Raw genomic sequence first — 27840 nt, forward strand, 5'->3', positions numbered from 1 at the left:
ATTCCATGCTAAGACAAAATGCCTATAAATTTAATTTGTAAGAGTGTTTAATTTATGAGCTAACCAGGTAACTAATACATACGCTTCAGATTTTGCAGAATGCATTAACTCAAATCAACTACTTAGCAAGCTGAAGTCAGTTCCAGATGCCTTTCACCACGTACTCTGCGATTTTAAATCACTCCTCAACCACAATTATTATTTACAGACATGCTCAGTTTCCATATATCGCAACTTCGGGATAGTTTAATCCTGCAAGCAGGTTTGTGTGACTACTGCCACATATCTACATATGGTGGAGAGGAAATCTTAGCTGTACTGAATTGAGCAGACAAGCAGATCTTCTTCATTCATGCCCTTCCTCATTCCCTGACCTACCTTAATAGACAGCCAAGACCTCATTTTTCATATCTCCTCTGCATTTTGTAGCACCTCTCACAAACTGAACTAAGCGTTGCTTTGCATTTAGACATGTAAAACTGTCAACTTTTCTGAATAAATAGTGCCAAGACTGCGGAGTAACTTCTTGGATTTTACCATCCATTTCAGTGTTAAAGTGGTAAATTTAAGAGGCAGATTTAGAGACGTCTAAGGCAACTATGAAGGGCTTTAGTTCTCTTTAAATCGCCAACTAGAGACAAAATTACACCATAGAAAGATGCAGCTTTTACATTAAACTCAAGCATCTGCTAGTGATTTTTCTTTGAAATTTCTGTGCTGGAAAGTCAAGGATTTATCAGCATGAACTATCACCAACATTACTGAAAGTTTCTTTCTCCTTCCTGGTGAAGAAATTGAAGTTGAAGGATTTGAAAACTGGAGCCACTCTTCTGGCTTTGACCTCATTTTTCATGAACAAACTCTTACTACTCAACTTTTGACAATGTTTATACTGATTTATGGTAGAGAGTAAAACTTTTTATTGACACGGCTCACTCCCCTTTTTCCTATCAAGAAGTAAACTTCTATGGGGAAAGTTTTGCAGATGAGTGCATTCAATAACTGTTACTGTAAGTGCCAATTCATTATCTCCTACTGCCAGCTAGACAGTCCCACCTCTTCTGCACAACTTCAACATTCATCCAGCCAGTTCAAGATCCCTAAGCTCATAAAAAACTACCTGTGATTCAGTTATAGCAAAATAAGCTCATAGAAGCATGGCAGGCACCAACAACAGGGCAACAGAAGCATATGTCAGAAGTGCAATAAGTAAGAAGAGCTTCCCACTGCAAAGCTGTTGGAATGATTCAGTCTTTCTTGGAACACTGCCCCAACATCTCAACATCCAGCAGCAAACACATTTCCCACCTGCTTCATTTGCCTTTTCAGGCACATGTAGTTGTGACAGCCTGGTCAGAGAGAGAAAACCAGATAAACTTTCCCAGGAATTGTTCTGGGAAAAGTTGTGAGAAGCTCAAAGAAAATAATTAAAACAATTCTTATCTTAAGGCTCTGCAGCTGGTGTTTTGAACAGTTGCTTCTCATTAGATGTTTACCAAAGGGTGGTTTCTTAATTAGCCAATGGTGACTGTTTTAATTACATGACCAATCAGGTCCACCTGTATCAGAACTGTGTATAAAAGGAACAGGTTTCCTAATAAAATTATTATTAGCCTTCAGGAGACCTAGAGTCTATGTGTTACTCATTCATCCATCCCTGACTCAATGACAGGCACATGGTATGATTCTTGGGGTGGTCCTGTGCAGGGCCAGGAGTGGGACTTCAGTGATCCTTCTGGGTCCCTTCTAACTCAGGATATTCCATGGTTCTATGAACCATCCCACAAGTAAATCCAACAGTGAAGACTGAGGAGATAAACCAACAGTTACTTCTTTTGATGTATACCCTGCCAACCTGCCAAAATTTTTCAGTTTTTAACAAATCAGCACCTACAAAACCGAGTCTGAACTCCTTCCTTTTCTAATTGTAGCTCTACCCTCTCCCCTGGCCATTTTAAAATGATGCTTTTCCCTGGCCGCTCTGTCAACTTGGAAATCATAGAGCAAGGTTTTTCAGAGTCTGGTTTATGTTTTGGTTTGTTTAGGGGATTTTAACTGAGCTTTAAATTTAAAACTGTTTGAAGGATCTACAGATCTAATTTAAATTGCTTTCTATTTTCCAGTCTCCATGCTGTGAGAAAAAAAAAAAGGCCAAACTACCTCATCAGTTCCCTTTAGTATTTTAAAACCAAATTTTCATTTGGAAATAGAGATTTTAATTAGTTTCTCTTAAAATAAAAAAATCATTAAAAACATTGACTAAGCATTAACACAGCACTTTTGCAAACTTTTAAAACAGCATTGCAGAGTGACGATGATTTAATGAGGTGATCTTATGACACCAGTTGACCCTTTCAATATCTCCCTCCTCAGTGGTGATGCAGGCTGACAAAGGAAAATGAACCTACCAAAAAAGCTGAGCAGAAGTGTGTTGGACTTGAAAAAGGAAGCAACACAATGCATTAAATGCACTGCCAAAAGACAAACTGTGTTTGCCTTCAAAAAAAAAAAAAAGAAAAGTCTGTTTTCTTTATCTGCCTGTTCATTTGGAAATGGCTTTCTAAACAACACAAAAGATAATGAGGCAGGTGACATATTATAAAGATGTCATTTTGACTCCAGTTTCCAGAACCAAAATTAATTTATGGTAGCTTTGTGCATTTTCATTTGTACACAAAACAACCCATAACCTGCAGACTAAGTGTACCTGTCCTTTAGCAGAGAGACGGCCCTTATGAAACATATAAGCAAATATCCAAACTCCAATTAATCACACATGTGAGACTATTTTTCACCTCAGAGCAAAGACAAGCACCTCCTCCCTTCACTTAGGAAGCCTTCATTTACCTAAAGCAGGTTCTAAGTGGACACAAGTAAATTATTCCTTGTCTCAAGTCCAAAGGACTAGAGAACTGTGTGCCCACTCTGTTTCTTCTAGAACCCCCAAACGTGGCATATATCCATATTGGTATTTCGGGCATTAAAAAACACAGACTACTAAACCACCTGAAACAGGAACATGGTGTTCAGTGAGATCACCCCTTTTTGAAGGAATGAAAGTATGAACATATAACTAGAGCCCTGGGGCAGGAGGAAACTGACTATCAAAATCAACACCACCACACATGGGCTGAAAATTATTTTCAATGTTTCCTGCAACATTTTCTACACTGAATTTAAGAAAAATAATCATAACATCTAAGATATCCAGAAGACTGAAGCAATGGATGTTGAAAATACTTCTCCTTTAGTTCATTTTGCCTGCCTTAATATAAAAGCTACTTATGAGAAACTAGTAATAAATATGTCATTCAGAAATCAAATGTATTAAGATTCTCTTGCAAAAAGAGGTTTCCAGAGCATATCAAATTCTTTCCCTGCAGACAGAGCACCACTCCCCTGACATACTTCATGGTAACACTTTTGCAAGAGATGGCTCCTCAACATACACAATTTCTTCACCTTCTTCTTTTATTATATAGAGCACAGTTAAAATTTTGCTGAACAGTTCCGTAATGATCATTCCTTTCAGAGGTGTCGGAATAAGAAACATCATTGTGTTCAACCAATACATATAAATACCAGTAAATAGCTAATATTATGTAGTATATATCATTAGGCTTTAGGCTACTGCCAGCTTTGAGGCTGTAGCTCCTGCATATAAATAGGAACAAGCGCCTCAGCTTCTCCAAGAAAGGTACCTCACTGCAGGCTCTTCCAAAACTGAAGGTGGGTGTGGAAGGGAAGAACAACAGTAGAAAACACTATCAACATCCCAGACTTTCCCTGCCTCTACCCATCTTGTTTTTAAACAGGCCACATGTGCTCTATACACAGTTTATCTCTACCAAGGAAAGTTGTGAAAACATACCAAAATCTGTGGTTTTGGCAAGATGTGTTTACAGTCAGTATTTGGCTGTATCATTTATAAGCCAGGATACCATAATAATAAAGGATAAGCCAGGATACCATAATAAACAGCAGAAAGAATACTTAATAGCTTGTTCAGGTGTTTGTTTTGGTTTGGTTTTTTTTTCTTTTATTATTGTGGGAAAGTTTTTGAAACCTGCAAGCCTGCTCTAAGAAGAAAGGGAGGGGGAAAAAAGCCCACCTATGCTAAACCCTCAAAGAAATAGAAATTGTACGCACATTAAAAATCAGAAGTGTGCCTTTTCCTTTATTAGAAGAGAACTTGCCCCATCAGGTGAACTCAACAAAACATAGATGCCTTTTTGCCCCTACAGGTGATATTCAATAGGACTGTAGAAGCCAAACACCTCAGAGTGTGGAAGAATGCTTAGAGCATTTCAGTCTGCAAGGGTTGCTGGGGGAGTGACATTTAGTGCAATACAAACAGAGGTTTCCCTGGTGGATGTCTCACAGAATCCCTGATGGGGAGCAGACAATACCAGCCAAAACAGGCAGCATGTGCTCTGACAATATTCCAATACAGCAGTCACGGCAATGGTGGGCAATGGCGATTCCAGAGCCGCCCAGCACTCTGGTGAGGATAAGACTGATTAAGTGCTCTAACTGCATGGAAACCCCCACACCAACACAAGTTGTACCTCATACAGTCAGAGATATAAAAATATACTGACACACACATGTGACTACACTGTGGTGATCTTGCAATAATCTGTGACAAAGCAAGGAAGAAAGACTGGCCAGAGAGAAAGATTTCGACAGCCCTGTAATCAAGTTCACTGCAGAGGATTCTGCTCATTATGACTACATCAAATTTAATTTACAAAGATGACTCTCAGAGCCAACACAGAGCAGCTGTATAATTCTTTACATCTGCTGGGATCTACAAACTATCTGTTCCCCAAATAAATATGAGCATGTAAATTCTTCTTCTAAAAAAAAAAAAAAAAAGAAGAAAATATAATGAATAGCTGGACTTGGATATATATTAAGTGTAAAACATCAGCCTAAAATAGTTTGAACTCCTGCCACAAAGCAAAAGATTTTGGTTTTTAGATACAGTGCTGGACACAGGCATAGCTCCTGCAAAACTAGTGAAATTGCTGCAGCCCAAAAGCCTGTAGGGTTTTTGTATTCAGTCTACTATGGGACAAACTCCCATCCTTTCCAAGAAATAAAATACAGAGAAAAATATTCCCCTGTCACCCTGTTATTTTGAAAGTTTTAAAGTTTAAAAAGTTTTTAAAGTTTAAAAAGTTTAAAAGTTTTCTATGCCTTCTGATGTTTACATGTTTCTACTGAGTTCTCACACACTGTTCATGTAAATAATGATTTTTTTGCATTCTTCTTTGTGGGAGGACAGAATTGATGGACTGTTGGTTTGACCAGTGTGGTTGGAGAGGTGGCAATTTTATCCTCCAATTCATTGTCACTTTTGGCATTCTATATATTGCGAGGTCAGAAATAAAAGTTACTTCCTTTTGCTCTTTCGATCTTAGTGTGAGTGCGTGAATTATTTTGTGTCATAGTGCAACATTCCCCTTCCCTATTACATGAAACTGCTGTTTGTGCAGGGCTCTCTGCATAAGAATTCTGCAAATACCCAAGAGAAGGCTGGAGTCAGAACAAGGAAATCATCTGGAATTTTTAACCAGCCTCTAATTTAAGGTCCAGCAGCCAACTACATTTTTTGAGCAAGCTTCTTTGAAGATTATAAAGCCTGCAGGGAAAGAAAAGGAGACCGTAGGATCACAATGCTTGTAGACTAGCCTAAGATCTTGAACTTGTTCTCCAAATGCAGTGTTTTGCAATCAGCTATCAAACAATCCAGTCATGGAGGTACCCAAATTCCTGAACTGCAGGTGTGACTTAAGAGCCATAGTCGGGAACACAGGCACTTCTGAATCTTGACTCATCAATGCCATGAATGGCTTTGCCAGATCTGAGGGCGCCCTTTAACATACTGGTGCCAAGATACACCTTACCATGCCACTGTCACATGCAATTACTGCATTTGAAGAACCTTCTTTTTTTCTAGAACTTAAGAGGGGAATTTCAGTCTCAGTATCATGGCCTAGTAGATACCATAAAAGTGCCTTTAGTTAGAGAATAACAAATCAGTATTCCAAATTCCCATAATTCTAATGATAGGCATCCACTCACTTCTCTAGTCCAGGAGAGGGACTCAGAAAGGGAGAAGGCAATCGTGCATACAGAAGGAACCATGGAGGATTCAGAGCCAAGAAAATAACACTCATAATTTCCCAAATTCCTGTGCAGCTAACAAGCAGAACATATGCATGCAAATAGAGTCCTGCAATATAACACGGCAATTAAAGGGCTTTTAAAGTGCTTAACTGAAGTTAAAACTGACACTATTAACTGATCCAGCTCAGGGTTCCTCAGCAGCATGGATAAAATTAAATTATCCTGCTACAGCTCTGAGATAATATACATCAAGCACTGCAAAATTAAAAAAAAAAAAAAAAAAAAAAAAACTGGACTAAGAAAACACTGCAAAGGATATACAGATGATGCCAGACCGAGTTTCAGTTACTTACAAAGGAAAGCCCACATTTTTTTTTCCTATATGGCCCCAGAAAGAGACACTGTCAGCTTGCTTAGAAAGCAACTGGTTTGCTTAAGGAACTCTGTGATCAGTTACCTTGACACAAACCCAAAATTTTCCCAAGAAACTCTGGTCTGAAGAGTTCTGGGAGCTTACCGTGTTTTGTGCAGTTAATCCTACCACTGTTCAATGAACACAAGTGTCAGAAACACCAGTGCCAACCAGAAGGATCAGAGACAGCTAAACAAGATTGCACTGAGGACGAACAGATATCCAGCAGTGCATTACAGCCATAGTTATAAGCTTCAGTAAGTGCAGCTTCCTTCAGTACCATTATATTTACACAGCATTAAGTATAGCTTAATTAAGAAACTTTTAATAAAAGCCTGGACTTAGCCAGATCAGTTAGTGCAGCAATATAGATTTGTTAAAAATAAAGAGGTCAGTGGAAAGTTCTTAAAAAAAATCTTAAGCTTACCAAGCAAATTTTGCGGCAACAAGTCAAAGCTTCCTTCTAGTACCAGGCCATGCTTTAGTTCTGTTACTACTTAGCTGAAAGTAAACATGGTAGTATCGTGCCTCTTTATAAAGAGAAAATGTATCTCTGTCTATTTAGTGCTAATTATACTGCTGAGGACAAAACAGACGAGAAACAGATGTCCTCTGACAACTTCCAGGACCAAATAAAGTCAAGAAAATCTTTTCCTCCAGTGCTTACTTTTAAGAGGCTAAACACATTCTCCTGTCCTTTCTATTCACACTAGAGGTACTCTGTCAAAATATCCCGTCAGCCCATTCAGGAGCACTGTTACCTAAGGAAAGGGCATACTTTGTTTGTTTAAAAACTAGAGCCGCTTTTGAAAAGTCTTTGACACTAAGAAATCTGAGCATGCCAGTTGTACACCAGTATTAACAAAAGTACAACTTACTGATCTGATCTTTCACATATCCATTGGCTTCTGATATGTAGCACTCTTTGCATTTTGTTATAACTAACAAAGTGTAAAAGAGTACTGCCAAAAGTTCTAACTATCCTACGTATTCAACAGAATACAGAGAAAAGCAGTCTCCCAGGATTTGCTACCATCAGTAACATTTGTAAGTAAAACGTCTTTACTTTATAACGTTCAAATTGCGTTTGCATTGTTTGATACGCTAAGAAGAAAAAGAAAATCCTACACCATACACTGAGAAATAAACCTTAAGATGCCTTCTCCCATCCCGGGTCACTTTGGAGCTGCGCTGCTATTTCGCAACACTTTTAACACATACCTTAAACTTCAATAAGCCTCGATGTTTACCCAAGAACTCGCCCGAATCACCTCTGACTTAACAGCATCTCCAGAAGGCGGACATGCCTAGAGCACGGAACACAGTCACTCACACACTCACCCACTGGCTGCTGAAGTAGTCGAGCCCCTGGCAGATGATGCGGGCGGCCTGTGCCAGCAGCACCTGCACGCCCAGGGAGCTGCCCAGGCAGTAGAGCCCATAGAGCAGCGGGCCCCCGGCGCCCAGCAGCAGCAGGAGCCGCCGCCGCCGCAGCACCTGCTCGCCCAGCGCCTCCACGCCGTAGTTGGCGAAGCAGATGGGCAGGAGGAGGGCGGCCAGCAGCACCGGGGTGCGGGAGCGGTGCAGGCGGCCCAGCCAGCGCCGCCCCAGCGCCGTCAGCGAGGTCTTGAAGGGGTGCAGGAAGGTTCCGCAGAGCACGGCCCAGAGCAGCGGCCGCAGGAACGCCTCCAGGATGAAGTACACGAGAACGGCGGCGCCGCAACACAGCCCCGCGAACAGCAGCGCCCCGGTGTTGTAGAAGGCCTGCTTGATCGGCTTCTCCAGCCGCGGCAGCGACATTCCCGCCGCCGCGCCCTGGCCGCCCAGCGGCAGCCGCGGCATGGCCGCGCCCGCGCCGGGGGAGCCGCCCGCCCGCCGCTCCCCCACCGGCGAGCCCGGAGGGGTCGCGGCGGGACCCGCGTCCGCAGCCGCGGCGGGACCGGCGGCGGGAGCGGCGTCGAGAGCGGCGGGCTCTGCGCTGTCAGCCATGGCGGGCACGGGCACGGCGGCCGCCGGCGGGCGCGGAGCGCGGCCGGGACTGCCCGGCGGTCGTGCCCGAGGGCACGCAGGGGCCCTGGGCTGTAGTACCGCCGCCGCCGCCTCGCGGCCCCGGGCCTGCGCCCAGCCCGGCGGGAAAGGGGCGGCGCCGGCCGGGAAGCGAGCTGGGAAATGTAGTTCTGCTCCGGGAGGGCGGCGGCCGCGCTCCCGCTGCCCGGCAGGACCAGCGGGGCTGTGCGGGGGCCCTCAGCCTCCCCGGGCCCCGCCGAGCCTGCACGGCGCCTTCGTGGCATCCACTGAAGAACGCGGCCAAAGGCTGGAGCGTGGACGAGCCCAGCAGCTTGCAGCGCAACCTCATCCCCATGCCAGAAGTGCAGCCCTGTCCTGCTTCGCTCAACACTCTCCTATCCCTGCTGCTGCTCTAGTCTCGGGGAGCAGAGCAAATTCAGAGATCTGCAGTGTCATTGCATGGCGGAGAGCAAGACTGGTTAGACCAGCTGGAGAATTTTGTGTCGTCTGAACATGTTCTGGCAACAAGTTGTTTAACAAGGAAGCATCTGGTCTTTTACTGGCAGTCAGGCCCACTGAAGAAGCAGTTGTGCTGTGCGGTTTTTTAGACCTGCCATTTATGACACTGTACCATCAAATGCTATTTGCAAATAATCTAGAGAGGAGCTAATTTCCTGCAGCTGGCATACACCAAATGCCCGAGTGCAAGCATGAAGGCAACTGCTAACATTTTGCAGGTGGTCTAAATGCATCTGTAATAAATACACATGGTCTGAGCAAGTTTTGCAAGGGCCAAAATCCATGACATTTGAATTAGCTCAGTGCTGGCACTGTGCTACTCGGTTTTCCTTCCATGGCATAAGACAAGCCTTCAGAAGGTACTAAAGCTATCCATAATACTGCCATAAAACCCTCAGAGGGATCTTCCCCTTTCATTTCAAGGATGTAGAGCTTATCCTCTAAATCATAATAAAGAAATCACATCACTGAACATATAAAAAGTACACAGATATAAAATAAAGAGGAAAACAATCAAATTTCCTGTATTTTTTAGAATGTACATGCAAGTTTAAAATGATATAACTTCACGTGTAGATTGGAGTCCACAAGGACTTCAGTGGAGCATTTCTTGCATGACAGATGTAAAAAAGCTGAAATTATCCTGAGCACAATTGTCTTTAACTTGTAAAGTGGGAATTCTATGCCTAGTCATTCCTAGCTTTTAAATGCAGAGCAATACCAAGACAATGGCTAGATGTGACCTATTCCTATCATAATATCAAGGTAAAAGGTAGAGGTTTTCCCACAGCGGTGCTTCCTGTGACTGTGTTGCCCCCTGAAACCATAGATGGGGCTGGGCCCAAGCCAGTTTTTGAGGTTTAGCAGTGCAGTCTTGACTTGTCCCTGCAAAGCCTTTCCTGCCAGTCACACAGAAGTTCACACTTGCAAGGGTTCTTCTTAGCTCCTGCAGCTCCTTGTTTTTCCCTTTGCTGAATAGATCATGTGTAGGTTCAACAAAGTACTTTAATTTTATGCCGTAAAAGTTCTTACAAACCTACAGGCATTTTGTTTGATCCTGATCAGGCATTACAAGCAGTTGTCCATACAAGAAGCTTTTATTGAACCTTAAACTGATACTGTCACTCACAGCTCTTTGATCACATAGATCTGCCTCCTGGCAGGGTGCTGAAATAGGTAGCAAGAATGCATCATTACCTGAACTTTTCTCTTTAGTTCAGGAGCCAAACTCTAATTGCTCATTACAATACCTTTATTGCATTAAAGTTCAATTAGCAAGTGTCAATTAAGACAGGGGAAGAGCGGAGAGTTCTAATCCTTCTGCTAGCTAAACAGAGATGCCAGCAAATCAAATCTTCATAGGGACATCCTTATTCCTTTGATTTTTCATAAGAGACTCAGTCAGCCATGTTCTGCAGGAACAGAAATTAATGCCACCTCCTTGACTTGAGTGAAGCTATAAATATTGTTTTACATAAGCCAAGGATCTGATCCCTACTGTTTAAGACCTTTCCTTTCCAATTATCTTTTTCACCCTCCATTATAAACAACTAAACGTATTAGAAAGGGGGGGTAACCCAATAATGCAATAAAATAAAGATTTTTAATTTGTATATCACCACAATAGGATCACTTAAGAACAGGGACATGACCCATAAGCATCAGAAAACAATCTCTGAATCTTTGACAGCTGAGGGGAGGATGTGTGATCTTCACAAGACACACCCCAGCATCTAAAGCTTAACTCCACAACAGATTTCAAATAGCAACTTAACAGCTGGTTTTGACTAAGATTTAAAATGGTGACAGATTTTAGAATAGATGCCCATAACATGCACGGATACATTTGATTTAGGCATTTTTATGGTCAAAGATAAGTAGCACCCCTCAGGCTCCTACACTGCCAGAAATTCTACAACAATTTCTTTGATTGTATTTTTCCTGTTCATAATTCTTCAAGGATGAAGAGGGAAGGAAAAGAATGCTTTCACTTCAGTGGAGAAAATACATATGCACCTAAAAGCACATGTGATAAGTATTGACAGTCTTTGGTGCTCTCCTATGTAGAGGGAAGTATAAAATCAGGTATTAATTAGTAAACAAGAAACTTGTAACTTCTGTCTGCTTCTGTACTAGCACCCACGATTTTATGCTCTGAATTGACACATTTGAAGTCTCATTCAAGAGGTCAGAGACACCTCTAGCTTTTTATTCACTCGATGTGCAAGTTAACACAGACCAAAGTTCCAAGCTATCTTACACATGATACCAAAATGAGGTGGCCACAAAGCAAAGGAGATAGACAATGCCAACAACTGCATGTTAATCATTATTTACAACCAAGGCTATGAAATGAGTCAGGAACAAAGCCACAAGGTGTCAGTACTGGCCTGTGTATAGAAAATAACTCTCCCTGCATGAAAGAGTTTATTTGTTTGAACCAGTGTTACTGAACATTTGTGAACATTCAGTTGAGGTTAACCTCATTTCATAAATTCACCCCAGTTTGATGACAAAGTAATACCATCTTCAGATCAATGAAAAATACTTAATGCAAATTATTATAGTTTCACTAGAACCAGAGGCAAAGAAAACAAAAAGTTGAAGTCAATGATTTTAAGATACAGACTTTGCATCTTTTGGTGATCTGCATATACCTTTGCATTTCAGGCTAATGAAAAAATTATTCTTTTATCCAGATCAACTGCTAAGATGAGAAGGCTCCAAATTAAATGTCATTTACAAAATATTGGTGAAAATAAAATGAAAACCAACCATTGGGAACACCATGTCTGATTGCACCCAGTAATTACAGCCTAACTTTATTGCAGAAACAACTTTGTTCAACATCTCAGCTAAAGCGTACAAAATTATCAGCAGAGTGACTCTTGAATGATTCACATAGAAGACTGTGAATCTTGTTCAGTTAACAAGGGAAATTAAATGCACGGTTGTAAGGCAGAGTAGTCAATAGCACTGACACAAAAATGTTCAATCACTGGAAAAAGCATGCAAAACAGCACCAATGGATGGACAAAATCCAGAGCACTATCTTTCATGGTTATCCCACGTGATAGCTGTGTGCACAGAACAACAGCTAGATATACAGAGGTCTGAATAACAGAATAATGCTTGGAATTCATTGTGTTTGTGACAAATTCCTCACCAATCTGTCAGCAGTCACATAATGCAAGACAAACAGAATATAATTTAAATCTATTTGATATATGTAATGCCTCTGCTGATCATGATGGCTTGGACAGTGCACAAGTAGCTGACACACACAAGATCCATCCTTTCTTGCAGCCTGCAGCTACAGGATTGCAATAATACTACAAACACAACAAACAGTGTAAAAGCAATACATTTCTTGTTGCCCTGAGCAAACTTTTCTTCCCAGTCCAACAGTAAAGAGAAGTAAGGAGCTAAAATACGTGCTCAAACCTGAGAGATCTTAAAAATTGAAGCATCCCTGTTTGAGAGACTTCTACAGCTGCTTTTGCTTGCTGAGTATCATGGCACTTCCTCCTCTCTGTTGCCAATTTCCAATATAGTTTCATTTTCTTCTTTTCTGCAAAAGCCCATCCTGGGTGATTCAGAAGCCGTTGTGGCCAAGGAACAGGGCAGTGATGACAGGAGATAAAGAACACCAAATTTGTAATATTGCAACTTGATCATATTTGTATCAAATAGTTACATGAACACAGCACAGAGGTCACCAGAGGAACCTCTATATTTTACATACTTACAGCAATTGACAATGTGGTTAATACTTTGCTAAAATAGAAATGATCACATTTACTTACAGGTTCATTGTGATTCACATAGTGGAAAAAAGAAAAAAAGGCAGTCTTCTAACATCTGTTAATTCACTAATGACCAGCCTCACTGACTTAAATTGAATTAGTCAGGCTAATAAATTCAAGACCATGGCACAGGAAGGAATTATTAACATAGGCAGAACAGAGACTTCTTTAACCTCATGGAGACTTTCCCCCCCCTTTATAAATGCCATACAACACATTTTCTTAGACTAAAAAGGCATTTATTGCAACAGTTTTATAAATATCATTGTCTGTCACTGTCAGATAGCTAACAAGGCTCACTTGAACACCAACATTTAGTATAAAACAGATATTACAAAGCAACACTTTAGGGCATGCACTGATTGTAAAGTAGTCCCATAGGTCACTGTAATTTCATTAACTATTCATTCAGTGTTATTTTTGCTCAAAAGACTAGAACACAAAGAAGTTTGGCAAAATCTTCTGGACTACAAAACCTCCATTCTGCACTCCTATCCAACCAAATGCTCATTGACTTCACATGGCTGCTGGGTATTGGCATACAGAATGAAGCCTGGCATAGAGACTGCAGAACACCACTTAACACTATAGTTAGAAGTCTCTTATTTGTATGTTTTATCTGTATATTAGTCTTGACAAAGAACTGAATAACGGTAGAGATGGCATTTCGGGTTCAACCATTATACTTCATGTAATAAGAAACAAGTGGCAAGAGTTCACACAATTATGACAGACTACTTATTTGCAAAGAGGTTAAAGCAAACCAGACCTCAGTATATATACACCAGAAATACCAAGACATATCAGGCATCAGTTATAACCTAAACAAAACTCAACATGCTAATAAAATATATCTGCCTAAATAAAAGCTGGGAACATCACATACAAATGTCAAGGTCCCACTATTGCATTTTTCTAATGCGTTAATAGGTTTGAAATTTCATCTTTGAATCTCTTTGTCAAGACTTAAATCATAATTCCAGCTTTAAAAATTCTATTGTGGTAGTTTTTTATATTTCCATATTTGTCATTCATTTCATATCACCAAAGGTAAAAAAAAACTGAAAAAGAACTCATTGCTTTCTATGTGAGCAGTCAAGTATTTCAGAAGCAGACACCATATTCTGGAGTTAAATAACAAGATTTTTCATCCTCCTAGGTTTAACTGTGACATCTGTTCTTCCTTTTCTATTACCCTAATACTCTATATGACAGCATTCTTTTGACTTATTGAGCTTATTCTTGTTACAGCTTGTATGAAAAAAAAAGTGAAAAAAAGACTGTAATACATCTAAGACTGTGAGGCTAATTTTTGTATTGAAGAAAGAAGGTATGTATATAAGAACTGCAAACATGTAATATCCCCACACATGTAAACCCCACACATGTAATATCTCAGGTCTATATATTTTCTTCCTCAATCATTCTGTCTCCCCAAAATCATCTAGGAGTCAGGGAGATGTAAGGTTCTGTGTTTTGTCTAGTCTCCAGAGCAGAATTTAGCCTATCTTGTATAATTCTCAGACTTTACATGCATGCACAAATACCTTCAGCTAAATCACATTGCCTAAACATTAATTCTGTGAATAATACATTTCATTATCTAAACCTTACAGATCACTGTTGTGAAAAACCAGCAGGAATATTTTTATTCCTTTGCACAAAACCTAATTGAATTTTTCATTTATTTACTTCTAACAATACCACCATAGGAAATTAAACTGAATTATGTCAAAACTAAGGGAGAGATATGAAGCTAAATCACAAGTTACCATAAAATGTTCACATCCCTGAGTAAGCATTGGAGCTATAATAGATTTGCAGCTGCTCAGCACTTCTGAAAAATCCAATTACTTTTTCAAAAATGCAAATATTAATTTAAGAATCATTTAGAAATAGCTCAGAAAAGTACTGGCAATTTTGTAATGCTCTAGTCTATAAAGAGTAAAACACCTTTATAGAAAATGTCTTAAGAATGCACATGAAAGTTCATATTGTAAGGACATTCCTAATTTCCTTTAATTGCAGATCAGAACAAGCCTATGTGGAGCAGCAGCTGTTCTAAGATACAGGATGTGAAGTCCTGCACTTATTCCAACATCAGATTGGTTTGGGAGAACATTCCTGCTTAGCTAAGAAACACAGAGAAAGGGCAAAAGCAACAGTTGTGAATTACTACGGAACCGTGTCAGGGGAAGTTCAGATGGACTTTAGGAAAAGATTCTTCTCTAAGAAGGTGCCCAGTCACTGGAACAGGGAAGTTCAGTGAGCATCTGGATGAGGCTCTGAGTCATATGGGTTAGTTTTAGGCAGTCCTGTGAGGGCTCTAAGATCCATATGGATTTCTTCCAACTTGAGATAGTCTATGAATTCTAGACTATCACAGTAATCCAAGGGAAAAAAAAATCTGTCCCTTTCTTTACAGAATATTCATTGCTACTGCCAAGTTATAACACTGATTTTCAAAGCAAGTAATGTCTTTTAAGTCTGCATTTTCACACCTATCAAATCCATAAGCTGCACACATCCTCCCTGACATTTCAAAATTGCACTGCTTTTGCCTCACTATCTGAGCCCAAATTAGGCAAGTTAAGTAACCATGTTTAAGCATATATAATTTTATCAAACCTACTGTGAAAATTGAAAAAAGTTACCAAAGTGATTTCTTTACATTAATAAAAATTGTTTAGAAAAGGAAGCTTACCTAAATCTCACTAAGTATTTGCAAAAATCAGATACCTCAACATAAAAACTGCATATAAATAACTAGATAAGGAAAAAAATGTAAAAAGCTGGAATATGTTTAAAAAATTTATTTATTAATTTTTGTGCACAAGGACTTAACATTTTCTTTATAAATCTTCCTGTTAAGATCCATCTCTGTCCCGGGCAGGTTGAGGGAAAGCTGCCCAAAGAGACTGCTATAGAAATACTGATAATGAAATTTTAACTGGAGGAGCTAATGTACAAAGCTGTTAAGATTTAGAGCCCACATCTTTTGATTCTGAGACTGCAGCCAGCAGGGAGTACCTGCTCACTGGCCATTCTACCAACTGAGCAGGTACTCCCTGCTGCAGTATTGCCTCTGGGGTCTTGTTGGGTTTTTGTACCTCTGAAGGCCAGGTCAAGCCTCCAGCTCTTAACTTGGGGCTCGACAGCAGAGGACATCTTGTGCCATGGTCTTACCTGATGCCCACATCTACCCTTAAACAACTGGGACCTGCCTAAAAGCCAAAATCTCTTCAGTCTCTATTCCTTCCTAACCCTATATCAAGCAATATTTGCTTGGATAAAGACTGCCAGACAGGCACTGCCACATGTAAACTTATACAAAAACAGAAAGTATGCCAAAACCATTCCGTTCCCTTTCCCTGTTATTTGTCCTTATTACTGGTCTCTCCATTCCTCTGTTCCAAACTGTTTGGAGTCACCAACGTGTCACTGTGAAGCATCCAAGCAAACTGCTTTGCCAGTTTCATTACATGGGGTTGAAAAGGATCACATCAATTCATGTAAGCTATGCACACCCACAGCTCCATGAAGCACTGAAACACTGTAATATTTAAAAGTATTTCTTATTCTATCAGAAATCTAAGGCTCTATGCAAAGTCATCATTTGTATAAAACACTAACAGAATAGTTACTTATGAAAATAACTGGTATTAGGCCTTTTGTAATTCTCTGAAATACATATTTCCTTCTTGTTATGTCTATTATCAAGTACTTTACATTGGGGAAATTATTTGGAGCTGTTAAAACAAAAGGAGGGTGGGGAGAAGTACACCTGCTACACCAAGTGTGCCAAACCAATGAAACCACAGTCACAAAATGCCATTTAAATGCTATTAAAGTTACATAACTTGCATATAAACTTTAATTCTGCCTCTGGAGTACTGAAGGGTGCAAATTTCTAACAGACACAGAAAATACCTGAAAGACCAGACAGAGGAGCTACCCTTTAAAACAGGAATAATTTTCTTTTTTGTAAATGTCTCATGCATTGGAGGGATGAGAAAGGAGAAGAAAAAAAAAAAGGAAGACCTGTGTCTTCCCTTAAACTTATAGCAGTTGTATTAGTCATAGCAATAACTAAGAAATAACTGTGCAGCTATTTAGTATACAGAGGCAGTTGCAGGGCTCTTTTGTTGGTTCAGACCCAGCATATGGTGCCCCAAGTGAGCTTCGAGACCTCTGCCTGGATGCCACCACACCCCAGTCATTCTCCAATCCCTGTACTGAAGATTGGGAAAGTCAGTGCCAAACACAGCTGTAACATTATTTAATCCAAACTGGGGTTCCTTCAAATTAGGGAGTCCACAAGTGTTATTTTCTTACTATCCAAGTAGTGCAAAACCCATCAAGACAAAGAAGGCCACAGAGGGAGTTCAAACTTTTCTCATCAATATGTTCTTTCAAAAACAGAATACTTCCCTTGTAATAATAGAAGGCATCATCACCTATTATCCAATGACATTACCAAATCAGGGGGTTTTGGTTTTTTGTTTATTTTTTTTTTGAGGGGGAAATAAATTAGCATCTCACCTCTACCTAAAAAAACCCAGTTATTTGATACCAGCAATATAAAAAAAAAATATGTAAAAAAAATCCTTTCTAATTAGTAACCACAGTCAAATTTCCAAACACAATATTCTAAATATGCCTTCTCTAAACTCAATGCCTCTCTATGAAGTCATTGTGCAGAAAGAAATTCTTAAAATTAAAGCACTTAGGAAATGTGTTCCTTAATAGTTGTTTGGTAGTAATCACACTACAGAAACAAAAAATTACTTGGAGAGGGAAATATCTGCCTCCTTTTCCAAAGCACATATTTTCTTCTAGTTTGTGTTAGTACCAGTCAATTAGAAAAAATAACAAAACAAAAAATATTTGAAATGCCATAATCAAAAATTACTTCGATGTCTGTTACTTTATAGTAACTTTGTGTAACAGGGATAAATACTGCTTTTCAGTATTAAAAAGAAAAACAAGACAACATGTGAAAACAAAAATAGTCTCCATGACAAGTTATTATGCCCACTCAAATATTAAAACTTACCAAGTACTGTACAAACTTACATACCCATGTTTCCCTTGTAACCTTTCTCTCCTCAGATTTCATCCCAAATACCAACTTCTAGATGCTCATACCTTCATTGTTTGTCAACTTGAATTCCACATTCCTGATTTTCCCACTGTGAAGAGGAACTCTAAGATAAACTCAGTGCTGAACTCAACCATCCATTTCAATGCCAGATAATAGATTGTTTTGCTGCTTCCTGTGGCCTTTTATGTCATCCCTTTTGATTAGAAACACTTTATTAGGCTAATTAAGTACTGTGAAGCTTAGTTGAAAGATTTTTTAGAAGTGCTCGTACTTCAACAAGAGAAAGATACAACAAAAACACAGCACACTGACAAGTAATCTGAAAAAGGAATAAAAAAATAATGTAAAATACTTTGCTCTTGCTTCAAATCCTGAACTTTAACCACATCTGACTCCATATACGTTGAAAGCAAATTGACAGTTGTCACACAATTTTACCTTGGTATTATTATTGTCATCTATAACATACCTGCATGCTCAGGTCCAACCAGGCTATCCTAAATCCAGAGCTCTATTAAAGAAGAAAAGAGAAGCCAAACTGGGTTTCTAGGCAAGTTCAGTACCTTTAAATTATTAAATTAGCCCTTTAGTGGGTAATAAGTAAATGGCTGAAACAGTAAAAACCAAGCCATAAACTAAAGCAACCCTCAGGCTCTGAGAAAGAGCTGCAATATCTCACTGCCTGAGAGAAAGAATTTACCCCAATGATTTCTTCACTTCACCTGTTTGCTGAATGTAAAGCTCATTATCCAGGCTGCTTCTTATCTGCTCCAGCCAAACTTAAGGCTAAATTACACAGCTGTTGTGGGCCAAAGCAGACCTTATTAGGTGGTCTCTACTTGATCAGATGATGAGTAAGTTAACCAACCTGAGAGAAGTAATTTATACTAAATAAAGCTACTGTATGCACTTTAGAAGTTCACTTATGAATTTCTCTTCCCTTTCCTGAACTCTAGTCCAGTAATTTAAAGTGAAAAAATCCTTAAAGACATCAGTGAAAATATAAAATATTAATCAATCTTTTGAAATAGGGATAAAGTGTTTGTATGAAGATAAGTTCATCTTCAATCTGATTAATATACCTTAAGCATAAGTTTGAAGAATTCTAAGTCTAAAAAAACTTAAGTCTACAGACATCAATCTGTGAATAATGATGCAAACCCAACCAGGCTAATTAATCATTTTATACTCCATGCAGCAATGAGAATAGAAAGGAGTTGCATTACATATACTTTACCAGATTCTATGTTAGGAAGTCCTCAAGTGTATCACATTAGATAAAACTTTGGCACTACTTATATTTTAATTCTACTTAAGTAGAATTTTAGTGTAAGTTGGAAAGTGAATGAGTAACCTTACCTAAATACATTTGACTGCTACATGTAAACATACACTTCCTGTTATGTGAAGAACAGAAATTCTTCACTCTAAGTTCTGTGGCTCAGAAATGCATTTTGACACTTTTCATCTCTGTAATATTTAGCATTCTTCTTGTACTATTTATTGGTGATAAAAACAGCAAATGTATTTACTTTTTAGCTCATCTTTTTTCACAATACCTATATTTTAGCAGTGATTTGATGAACAAAAGATACTGCTGTTCTTATTAATACCTGTCTTTCCTTACAAGTAATCTCATTTATATTTCTTTGTAAGATAACACCAGCTGCCCATAGTCACCCTTAACATGAACAGGATTTAGTGTCATACAACACAGAAGAGATTACTTCATACTACTGCACAATTATGTAAAAACATATTTACATGACAGCAAATTTTTTTCCATAAAAAGAGAAAAATTGATTTAATCTCTTAGGAGGACATCCTATGGCTTGTTGGGAACTTTAATATTCTGCATGTTTTACACCTGGTTTTCATATGTATGGAGAATTTATATTGCTGTATTCTCCCTTCCCCTTGTTTAAATAACTTCATACCTCACTCTTTAAAGAGGTAGGTATTTCTTTCAAAAAGGCTATTGAAACATAATAAAGACATTCATCACCTCCTTCTGTTGAAAAAAAAAATCATGCTAATGCTTGAATGTGCAAGTTTAGTTTTGGAAAGTACTAGAGAATGTACACTTTGATAAATATTAAAAAAAAAAAAAAAAAGAAATTGGGAGAACTATCCACTACTGAAGGATAGGTTTTATCCTGCTCTGCTGGTTTCCAGATCTTAAGATTAGAAACTGCACTTGGAGATGTGCCCTCTGCTCTAGAAGTACCAAACAGCATTGCAGTGTTTTCCCAAATTTGCTTTTTTGTAGCAATATGGAAGGCAAGTTTGTTATTTGATAAGATGTCCATCACTAAATTCACCTAAACATACATACAGGCACCCCTCCCAAACACACACACACACACACACACACACAGAGAGACATGGATTTTACAAAAGTCTCATTTTTCTCAAGCAAGTAATCACAACACTGAAAATATTCTCCTATGTGTTCACTGATTTTCTTAAATGATTTGTCACCACTCTGCCACTCAAGGGAGATGGTTATTTCACTCTTCTGAGAAGCTAATTATGTTCAAAAGCAGCTAGATGAGGATGGTGATGTGATATCAATTCTGAAAGAAAATTTCATTGTCTATCCATATTGCCGTCCATCCTGAGAAACTTCCACTGCCAAATTCTTGCTATTTTCCATTGGTCATGGGGTTCCCATCAATAAATAGAAGGTCAGTGCAACAATGAGGAGCAAGCAGAATGGAGAAGAGAAGGTCTGATAGGCAGCTGATGGCATGAAAATATCTTCATACTTGTAAATACTGACAACACGCTCTGACACGGGTGGAGAGTCGATATCATGACGAGTTATAGAACCTTTAGCAGGTAAGGACAGAAAGAAATAACATCAGATGCAATTACTTGTATAACTCTACTGAAGAAACAGGTAGAAAGACAGGTAATTTTCAAACCTATGGAGGCATGCCATGTTACACTGTCAGGGAGCAGGCTCATTTCTTTTGCTTTCTGAAATGAAATTTCTGAATAAAACAAATGAAATTCAAGTAAACAACAAACATCCTTCAAATGAATTAAGAACTTCTAGTTATGAAGTTCTTCTAAATTCAGCTTTAGGAAGTGGGGATAGTAGAGATATAGCCAAGAAAACAAGACATGTTGGATTCCTGTCTTTTTTTTTACCCATCGTTAAGCCTCATGCTGCCAGAATTTTAGTTCATAACAAAAAAAAAAAAAAAAAAAAAAAAAAAAAAGGGGGGGGGTGGAGAGAGGGTGTGTCTAGTAAGAATAATGTAATTGAAAGATATTTATCAATTTTGGCACATCAACTAAGTTGGTGAGATCAACTTACCCTGGATTGCTGGACCCCAAGCAAACAGGTAGTACCAACTCAAGTGCAAATCTACGATGGTTTCTTCTCGGGGAACATAGACTGGACGCTTGAATCGACATGTTACACGGTTGTTTTCAAAAACCCCTTCCTCATCTCTAGCAGGATTTCTCTGGATTTCTTTAGCCCACTGCCCAACATTATAGAAGTGCTGTATTCGAACTCTTCCGTTATCATCATGAACACAAGCCATAACATCATCTCCTCCCTACAAGGTTAAAAAAAATTTGAAGATGGAAAACAAAAGGGTCATAAAACACTTCTTCATTTATGTATATAATTTTAATTATTCAAAGCTGATCAAGACCTGGGATGCTCTTTCCTTCTTTCCAAGTTATATATGCACAAATAACCAGATGTCTTCAGTAAGATTAAAAAGCAGGTTGAGTGGGTAGCAAGTTACATACCCTTCCTGTCTTTGAATTCTCTTTTGGATTTTCCTAAGAGTTATTTTACCTAACATATATTTGTAGGATATGGTATCACTCTGACATCACATAATTGATTGATCTGTGGAAGGCTGTTTTCTTTTGTTATTTGTGAAGTTCTGGCATACTGCTTTATAAAATGGTGCGGTCTTGAGTCCCTGATGTGTACAAAATCCACTGCATCAAATCATGGACAGAAAACCAATTATACTTTAGTGAGACAGAGGAAACAAACCTACTACATACGGGAAAATAATAGCATCGATTACAGTAAGTCTTTTCTAATCTCTCCTCATCATTTCTCAGAGAACATAATTTCTCAAATCTCTTATTTCTTATAAGAAATTTTGTAATAACAGAATACTGTATATCACAAGATACAAAGAAAAAAAGTAATCAATATGTGCTTCTTCAGTTAGCATAAACAGCCACCAAAGAACCAAGAGAAAGAAGGAAGAAGGAGCCACTTATTTGTAAAGGTCATTCATTGAAATACTAAAGCAAGGTGACTGACAGAGTGGTAGAGCACAGGGATGAGCATGAAATTCAGGAGTACTTTCTCATAGAAGCCTTAGCACCAAGAGCCATTAGAACACTATCCAAGCTGGATGAGTACCACAGCTATCAGTGCTGCATTAAACATAGGCCCTACTCCTCCCATATCTTTCTGATATGTCAAACTGACAAAAGACATGATGCTTTCTAGTGTGATCATCCCTCAGTTCTTTATTACAGGGAAAAGAGAGGAAAAGAGCATATTTCAGCACTATGGGAATATTGCAATGTGCATTTGTAAAAGATGTGCCAGAAGTGAGTGGAAAGAGGGGACAACTAGGTAAAACACATGCTTGAACAGTTTTTGTACCTTGGTGCTGCTGCAGACCTTTCCAGCCTCTGTTGTGAGACTATCATTGCTCTCCATAACTTATTTCCCAAGTTTACCTTTTATACATCTAAGCAAAAATCCCTCATTCTTAAGTACAAAGAGGCAAAAATAAAGGTGTTTTTATACCGAAGGGAAAAAAAACTAAAAAGGAAAGAAAAAAGCATTTTGAATCTCAGTTAATGGAACGACATCTCAAAATCCTGCCAAGGCACAAAAGCCTGAAAGTGGAAAAGCATAATGTTATTTGAGACAAAGAAATAGGTCATAGGACTTTAAAAAATCTATTGAGGACACAAAGTAGATTTTTTTCCCTTAATTTCTGAAGCTATCCAGGTCACACCATTTTCATTAGGACCTCTAAAGCACAGCCCGTTTCTCAGAGCTAAGTTGTTTTGACCCAGAGCCATTTTATCATCTAAACCTGTGCATCCCAGGACACCAAAACATCCTGAAAGTTAACAAAAAGATGAAGTCAGCAGGAGAGCCAGAGAGGAAGAGAGATGCTAGCTGGTTTAGCCCAGCTGACTTATGGGCTTTTACTTTACACTTCCTTGTTACACTTCCTTCCACAGCTGACTTTTCCATTACACTTCCTTTATTCTTTTTACCAGAAGCCAAAACTTAACCTACTGCTTGCTGTGCCTGCTTTCCAAGTGCCTGATGAGAGGAGGGCAGTGGGATCCTGGGGTCCACTGCAGGTACCTCAGAGGTACAAACTGGTAACACAATCTGATATCTTGGGGACAAATGCTTAAAGGTGCTGAGCTGCTTTGAAAACCCTGCCGAGTACCTGCATTGATTGGCAAGCTTCTAAACTCTTCCCAAAATTTGGCTAGAAAGCCAAATTGTTCTTTAAATGAAAACCACAAACTATTTCTTGTGACGTGGACTTTATGACACAAAAACCTTCTAGCATCATTGTGTTTATTTACAGTGTCATATTAAAACATATGTAGTAATGACTGAGAAGCACTTGTCCACACATTTTCTTCCTATTTCTCATTTTAGGTCAAATGATGCCTTAAGTTTTAACTTTCGTATTTTACAGATTCTGTACTGCATTAGAATATAAAACTGAACTTCATATAAAGTGTTAGCAAGTTCTCTTCACAGCTTAGTTAGACAAAACAATCTTTTTCCAGCTGAGAACCAAGGACACCGTTGCAACTTTGGGCCCAAAAGGTGTAAACAACAGCGAATTGAGGAGAGCAATCTGGGAGGATGGTATTTCATAAAAATGCTGTCAAGTCAGTGTAAGTCTTCCAATTAATTTTTTGTGGGTCCCATTCCAGGACATCCAATTCCTGTATTTTTTCAGACTGCTACTTTCAACACTACCAAAAACAGTCCTTTCTTTGACTTGTGATTTAGGACATAGGTTCAGTATTGTTCTATATACTCAGGAGAGTTTCTGTGCATGAACACCTACATCATAAATTGCATTTTTATCCTGGAAATTTTACCACAGATAACAGACAAAACATAAGTCATCTATTGCCCACGTTTTTTGAAGTCCACACATTATATGTTTTATTTTGCTCATTGAAAATGAAAAGTGGAGCTTTTGAATTAAAAAGTACAGGAATAAGCACAAAACAGAACGCAATAACAATCCAGAGGAGAGAGAAGAAATTTTAACAAGACTGCCTTCTTGAGCATAAATGTTTTAAGTTAGCAGGAGTCATTTTCTCACACATTTGTGGCTTCCCTGGAACAACACATAGGTATAAGAAAGAAACAAAAAAATTCCCAAGTTAAGCAGTGAAATAAAAATTTATACTGCTGAAAGTCAGCTGATTTTCTCAAGAATAAAATTATTTGCTATTCAGTTTATGATGTGTCTTTTGCCTAAATTACACTGACATAAAGCGCAACAGGGCATTTCCATGTGAATTGGCTTATCCCTGAGGGCTTTTCTAATAAAAAGGCAAAAAGCTAGTGACATTCAAACATTCAGAGCAGACCTGAAATACTGTTGTAGTTCTCAGAGAAGAAGGGAAAGGAGATGCTAGGAAGGATAAAGCAGTTTTCTGTGGGGCAGTGCTCCCAGGGGTGCTACTGAATGGTGCTTTGTTTTCAGCAAGCCAGTTTCACCTTATATGTTCTGTTTCTCACCGATCAAATATATAAATGTACATAAACCATTTATATCCTAGCATGTGGAAGTGTGTGTATTGCCAACATGAAAAACTGTACATATCTTACCATTTTCTTGTCTGAGGAAAATCCCACTGCCACCCAGCCATCTGTGTCGGCACTCAACTCAAATTCAACATCAGCACCTATTCTACGGTAACTTAGAAAGTAGTCACAAGTCTCCGCATTGCATCCAGGTTTACCATACCTAAATGGAATTGGACATATACATAATTTTTTCATTGAAATCTCCTGCTATGAAAATTAATTCAGATTTTGCAAGAAAAAAATAAAATAATGTATTTTGGTATAATGGCAATAAAAGCATATATTCTGCTGGACGTATAGTAGCATTAATTGATTGCAATTATTACTCTTTTTCTGTATAGTATTCAAAGAGTACAGCAAACAATAACACAAAATATTACTCTATTGACCTTCCTTGTGCTGTGTTTTAAGTGCTTCATGAAAATACAAGAAATAACTGTAGGTCTATAACTATGACATGTATTCTTAAATAAACTAGAGTCCTCAAATAATATAGCTGTATGTTTTTAAATAACAAAAAATTATTAAAATTACTATGAAATACTAACCAAAGTCTCCAATATCACCAGTCAGCATCTGTAAACATAAAGGTATCTGGACTCTTATCTCAGACTGACCTGAAGCATCCCTTGGTTTTTCCACAGTCATCCACTCTGATTTTTGCAAATGGGTCCACAGGAGGAGCAGTAGGGAAAGGGTAACCTGTATGATCAGAATAAACCATTACCAAATAAAATACAAGGACTAAAATCAATAATACTAAAGAGAAGGTCTTCCAGTAGCATTTACATTGCTGATAACTGAACTGTTCAGATGAGTGACTACTTTGTTATGTACAAAAACCACTGCTCAGATAGTCCTGGATCCAGGTAACAAAGTAACATGAATAACTGAAAACAAAACTTTCCTAAGGTTTCCTACATTCATCAAGGAGGGAGAAGAATGCTGGAGGGCAAAAGTTAAATGTAAGGCAGCAGGACCATAGACTATTGCAACTAACAATTAGGGATCTCTGCTCAGCTCTCTCCTTGTGCACCCATAGTCCCCTCAGGAAATCCATAAGGGAACTGAGTCCTTAGCCATAAATGACAGCATTAGGTATAAATGCAGGCAGGGCACCAGATGCAGAGTTATAGGAATTGATACTGAAAAGATCTTATAATACATCCTCCTTTATGAAGTAAAATAAAACACACATTGCAGTAAAAGGTAAGAGAGCATCAGGGCAGGGAATTGCCTGCAGTTATGGCCTTCAATCAATTGTGAAGGCAGACCCAGAAGAGCTGGGCAGTGAGAGCTATCATGTCTGCTGGACTATAGCACCAAAGAAAAAGTGAGAAAGTTTACTAGCAGACCTATTCAGTCTTGGCTTGTGGGAGCCGGTGTCTGTTGCATAAGCACAGATATTTTAATAGGATGTTCTTTTACCTAGCCAGATAAAAACCAAAGTGGGACTAGAAACTCTTCTGAACGTGCTTCATTGAGTAGGAAATTAACACTGCAGTTAGTTAAAGCACCAGCACACAAACTTTTGACCTACACAGCTTTGGGCATTTGGGAGCCCTGATTTACTTTCCTAGATTTCAGACAATGATAATGGAAAAAGTATGCTGCAAATCACAGTTACACTAACTGTATCAAGGGCAGGTAAATTACCCTGCATAAATAAATCTGAAGAATTTCACAGCAGCATGTAGTGGTGCATTACTGAAGCACGGTTCACAGGACATGCAATTTTCTCACTCCTTACTTATTTTCAAATCCATTGAACAAATGGTTTTCCATGCAGCTTAGCCCCAAAAGTGGTGTTTTAACATTCCTCCATTTGTAAATTCAAAAAAAAACCCACCCCAAAACCCACGACCACGCTGCTTCTTGACACTTTAGGGCATCACACGTCCTTTCGAAGCCCACTCATCCCAGGACTCCTTTTTACGGTACCAGCCCGGAAAGCTTTGCAAGAGGGGAAGGTGCGGGGCGGCCGGCTGGCCCCGCTCTGCGGGAAGGTGACGGCCCCCGACCCGAGCTCCCGCCCGGGGGCTGCCCGTGTCCGGAGCTGCCCGTGTCCGGGGCTGCCCGTGTCCGGAGCTGCCCGTGTCCGGAGCTGCCCGTGTCCGGGGCTGCCCTTGGAGCGCGGCTCTGCGGAGAGCGGGCAGGGCACCCGGGCCCCCGGCGGCCCCGGCCCCGAGCGGCAGCGCCGGCTGAGGCGGCCGGGCCGGCGGAAGATGGCGGCGGGCGCTGGCCTTCGTGCTGAACCGCGCTGCCACAGCCTCCCGCCCGCCGCCCCGCGCCCGCCCGGCCCGGCCCGGCCAGCCGCTCCCTCCCGGCCCCGGCCGCGCCGGGCCCCTCGCCCGCCGCCCCCCCTCCCCCGGCCGCCGCCGCACCCTCCTCGGAGAGGTAGCGCAGGTCGTAGAACTCGCTGGCGAAGGTGCCGTACGAGGAGTCGTGGTGCCGCGCCGCCTCCTCGCCGTGATCCCCGCCGCCCGCCTCCCGCCGCCCGCCGCCCTCCTCCGCCGGGCTGGCGGCGGAGCCGGCCAGGAGCAGCAGCAGCAGCAGCGGCAGCCGCCGCCGAGCGCCGCGGCTCCGCTCCGCCATGGCGGCGGCGGCGGGGCGGGGAGGCGGCGGCGCCCGAGCGCGGCTCCGCGGGGGAGCGGGGGCGGTGGCCGGGGGGATCCAGCCCCGGGAACGGGCGGTTCCCCGGAGGGCCAAGAGACGGCGTGGGAGGGTGTTGGGGGGGAAAGGGGTCGGGGCGGTGTATGCGCGGGAGCGGGATGCCTTGGGAACGGGATGCGCCGGGAGCGGGATGCGCCCGGAGAAGGATGCGCGGGTGGTCACAGGCACAGCACCGAGCCCTCCCCGCAGAGACCGCTGCCGACGGGTTGCGTGCTGGCCTTCCCTGGATCACTGATTTCCCGCATCCCACAGCGCGCCCCACCCAGCAGAAGCCCCGCCGCGGACACGTCTCCCACAGCCCGGGCACAGCCGTCGAGAGGCT

At 40.4% G+C, this 27840-nt stretch overlaps 2 protein-coding genes across 7 annotated transcripts in view; both read right to left on the reverse strand.

The window, feature by feature from the left end:
- Positions 1 to 8931, reverse strand: part of TMEM245 (transmembrane protein 245) — a 78738-nt gene extending 69807 nt beyond the window's left edge. For 2 of the 4 annotated variants that reach the window (XM_072924385.1, XM_030265768.4), the window contains exon 1: positions 7889 to 8928. In XM_072924385.1, the coding sequence (XP_072780486.1) occupies positions 7889 to 8536 (648 nt within the window). In that variant the 5' untranslated portion in view covers positions 8537 to 8928. Of the gene's footprint in view, positions 1 to 7888 lie in introns of all 4 variants that reach the window. The other 2 variants (XM_030265769.4, XM_072924386.1) reach the window with 2 other exon arrangements.
- A 2316-nt stretch (positions 8932 to 11247) lies between these two features.
- On the reverse strand, positions 11248 to 27588 carry FRRS1L (ferric chelate reductase 1 like). 3 transcript variants are annotated; one of them, XR_012054025.1, is made up of 6 exons: positions 27230 to 27588; positions 25463 to 25547; positions 24867 to 25005; positions 21309 to 21555; positions 15990 to 20815; positions 11248 to 15909 (listed from the first exon to the last, which is right to left on the reverse strand). XR_012054025.1 is itself a non-coding variant. In XM_030265770.4 (5 exons), the coding sequence occupies exons 1-5, from the start codon at positions 27438 to 27440 to the stop codon at positions 20643 to 20645; spliced, it is 855 nt and encodes a 284-aa protein (XP_030121630.1). In that variant the 5' UTR covers positions 27441 to 27588; the 3' UTR covers positions 11248 to 20642. The 3 variants fall into 3 exon arrangements, 1 of the variants encoding a protein (XP_030121630.1); XR_012054024.1 differs by having other exon boundaries at positions 15963 to 20815; XM_030265770.4 differs by having other exon boundaries at positions 11248 to 20815.
- Positions 27589 to 27840: the final 252 nt, after the last annotated feature.

Source organism: Taeniopygia guttata, chromosome 2 (assembly GCF_048771995.1).
Source record: "Taeniopygia guttata chromosome 2, bTaeGut7.mat, whole genome shotgun sequence".
Taxonomy (NCBI): Eukaryota; Metazoa; Chordata; class Aves; order Passeriformes; family Estrildidae; genus Taeniopygia; species Taeniopygia guttata.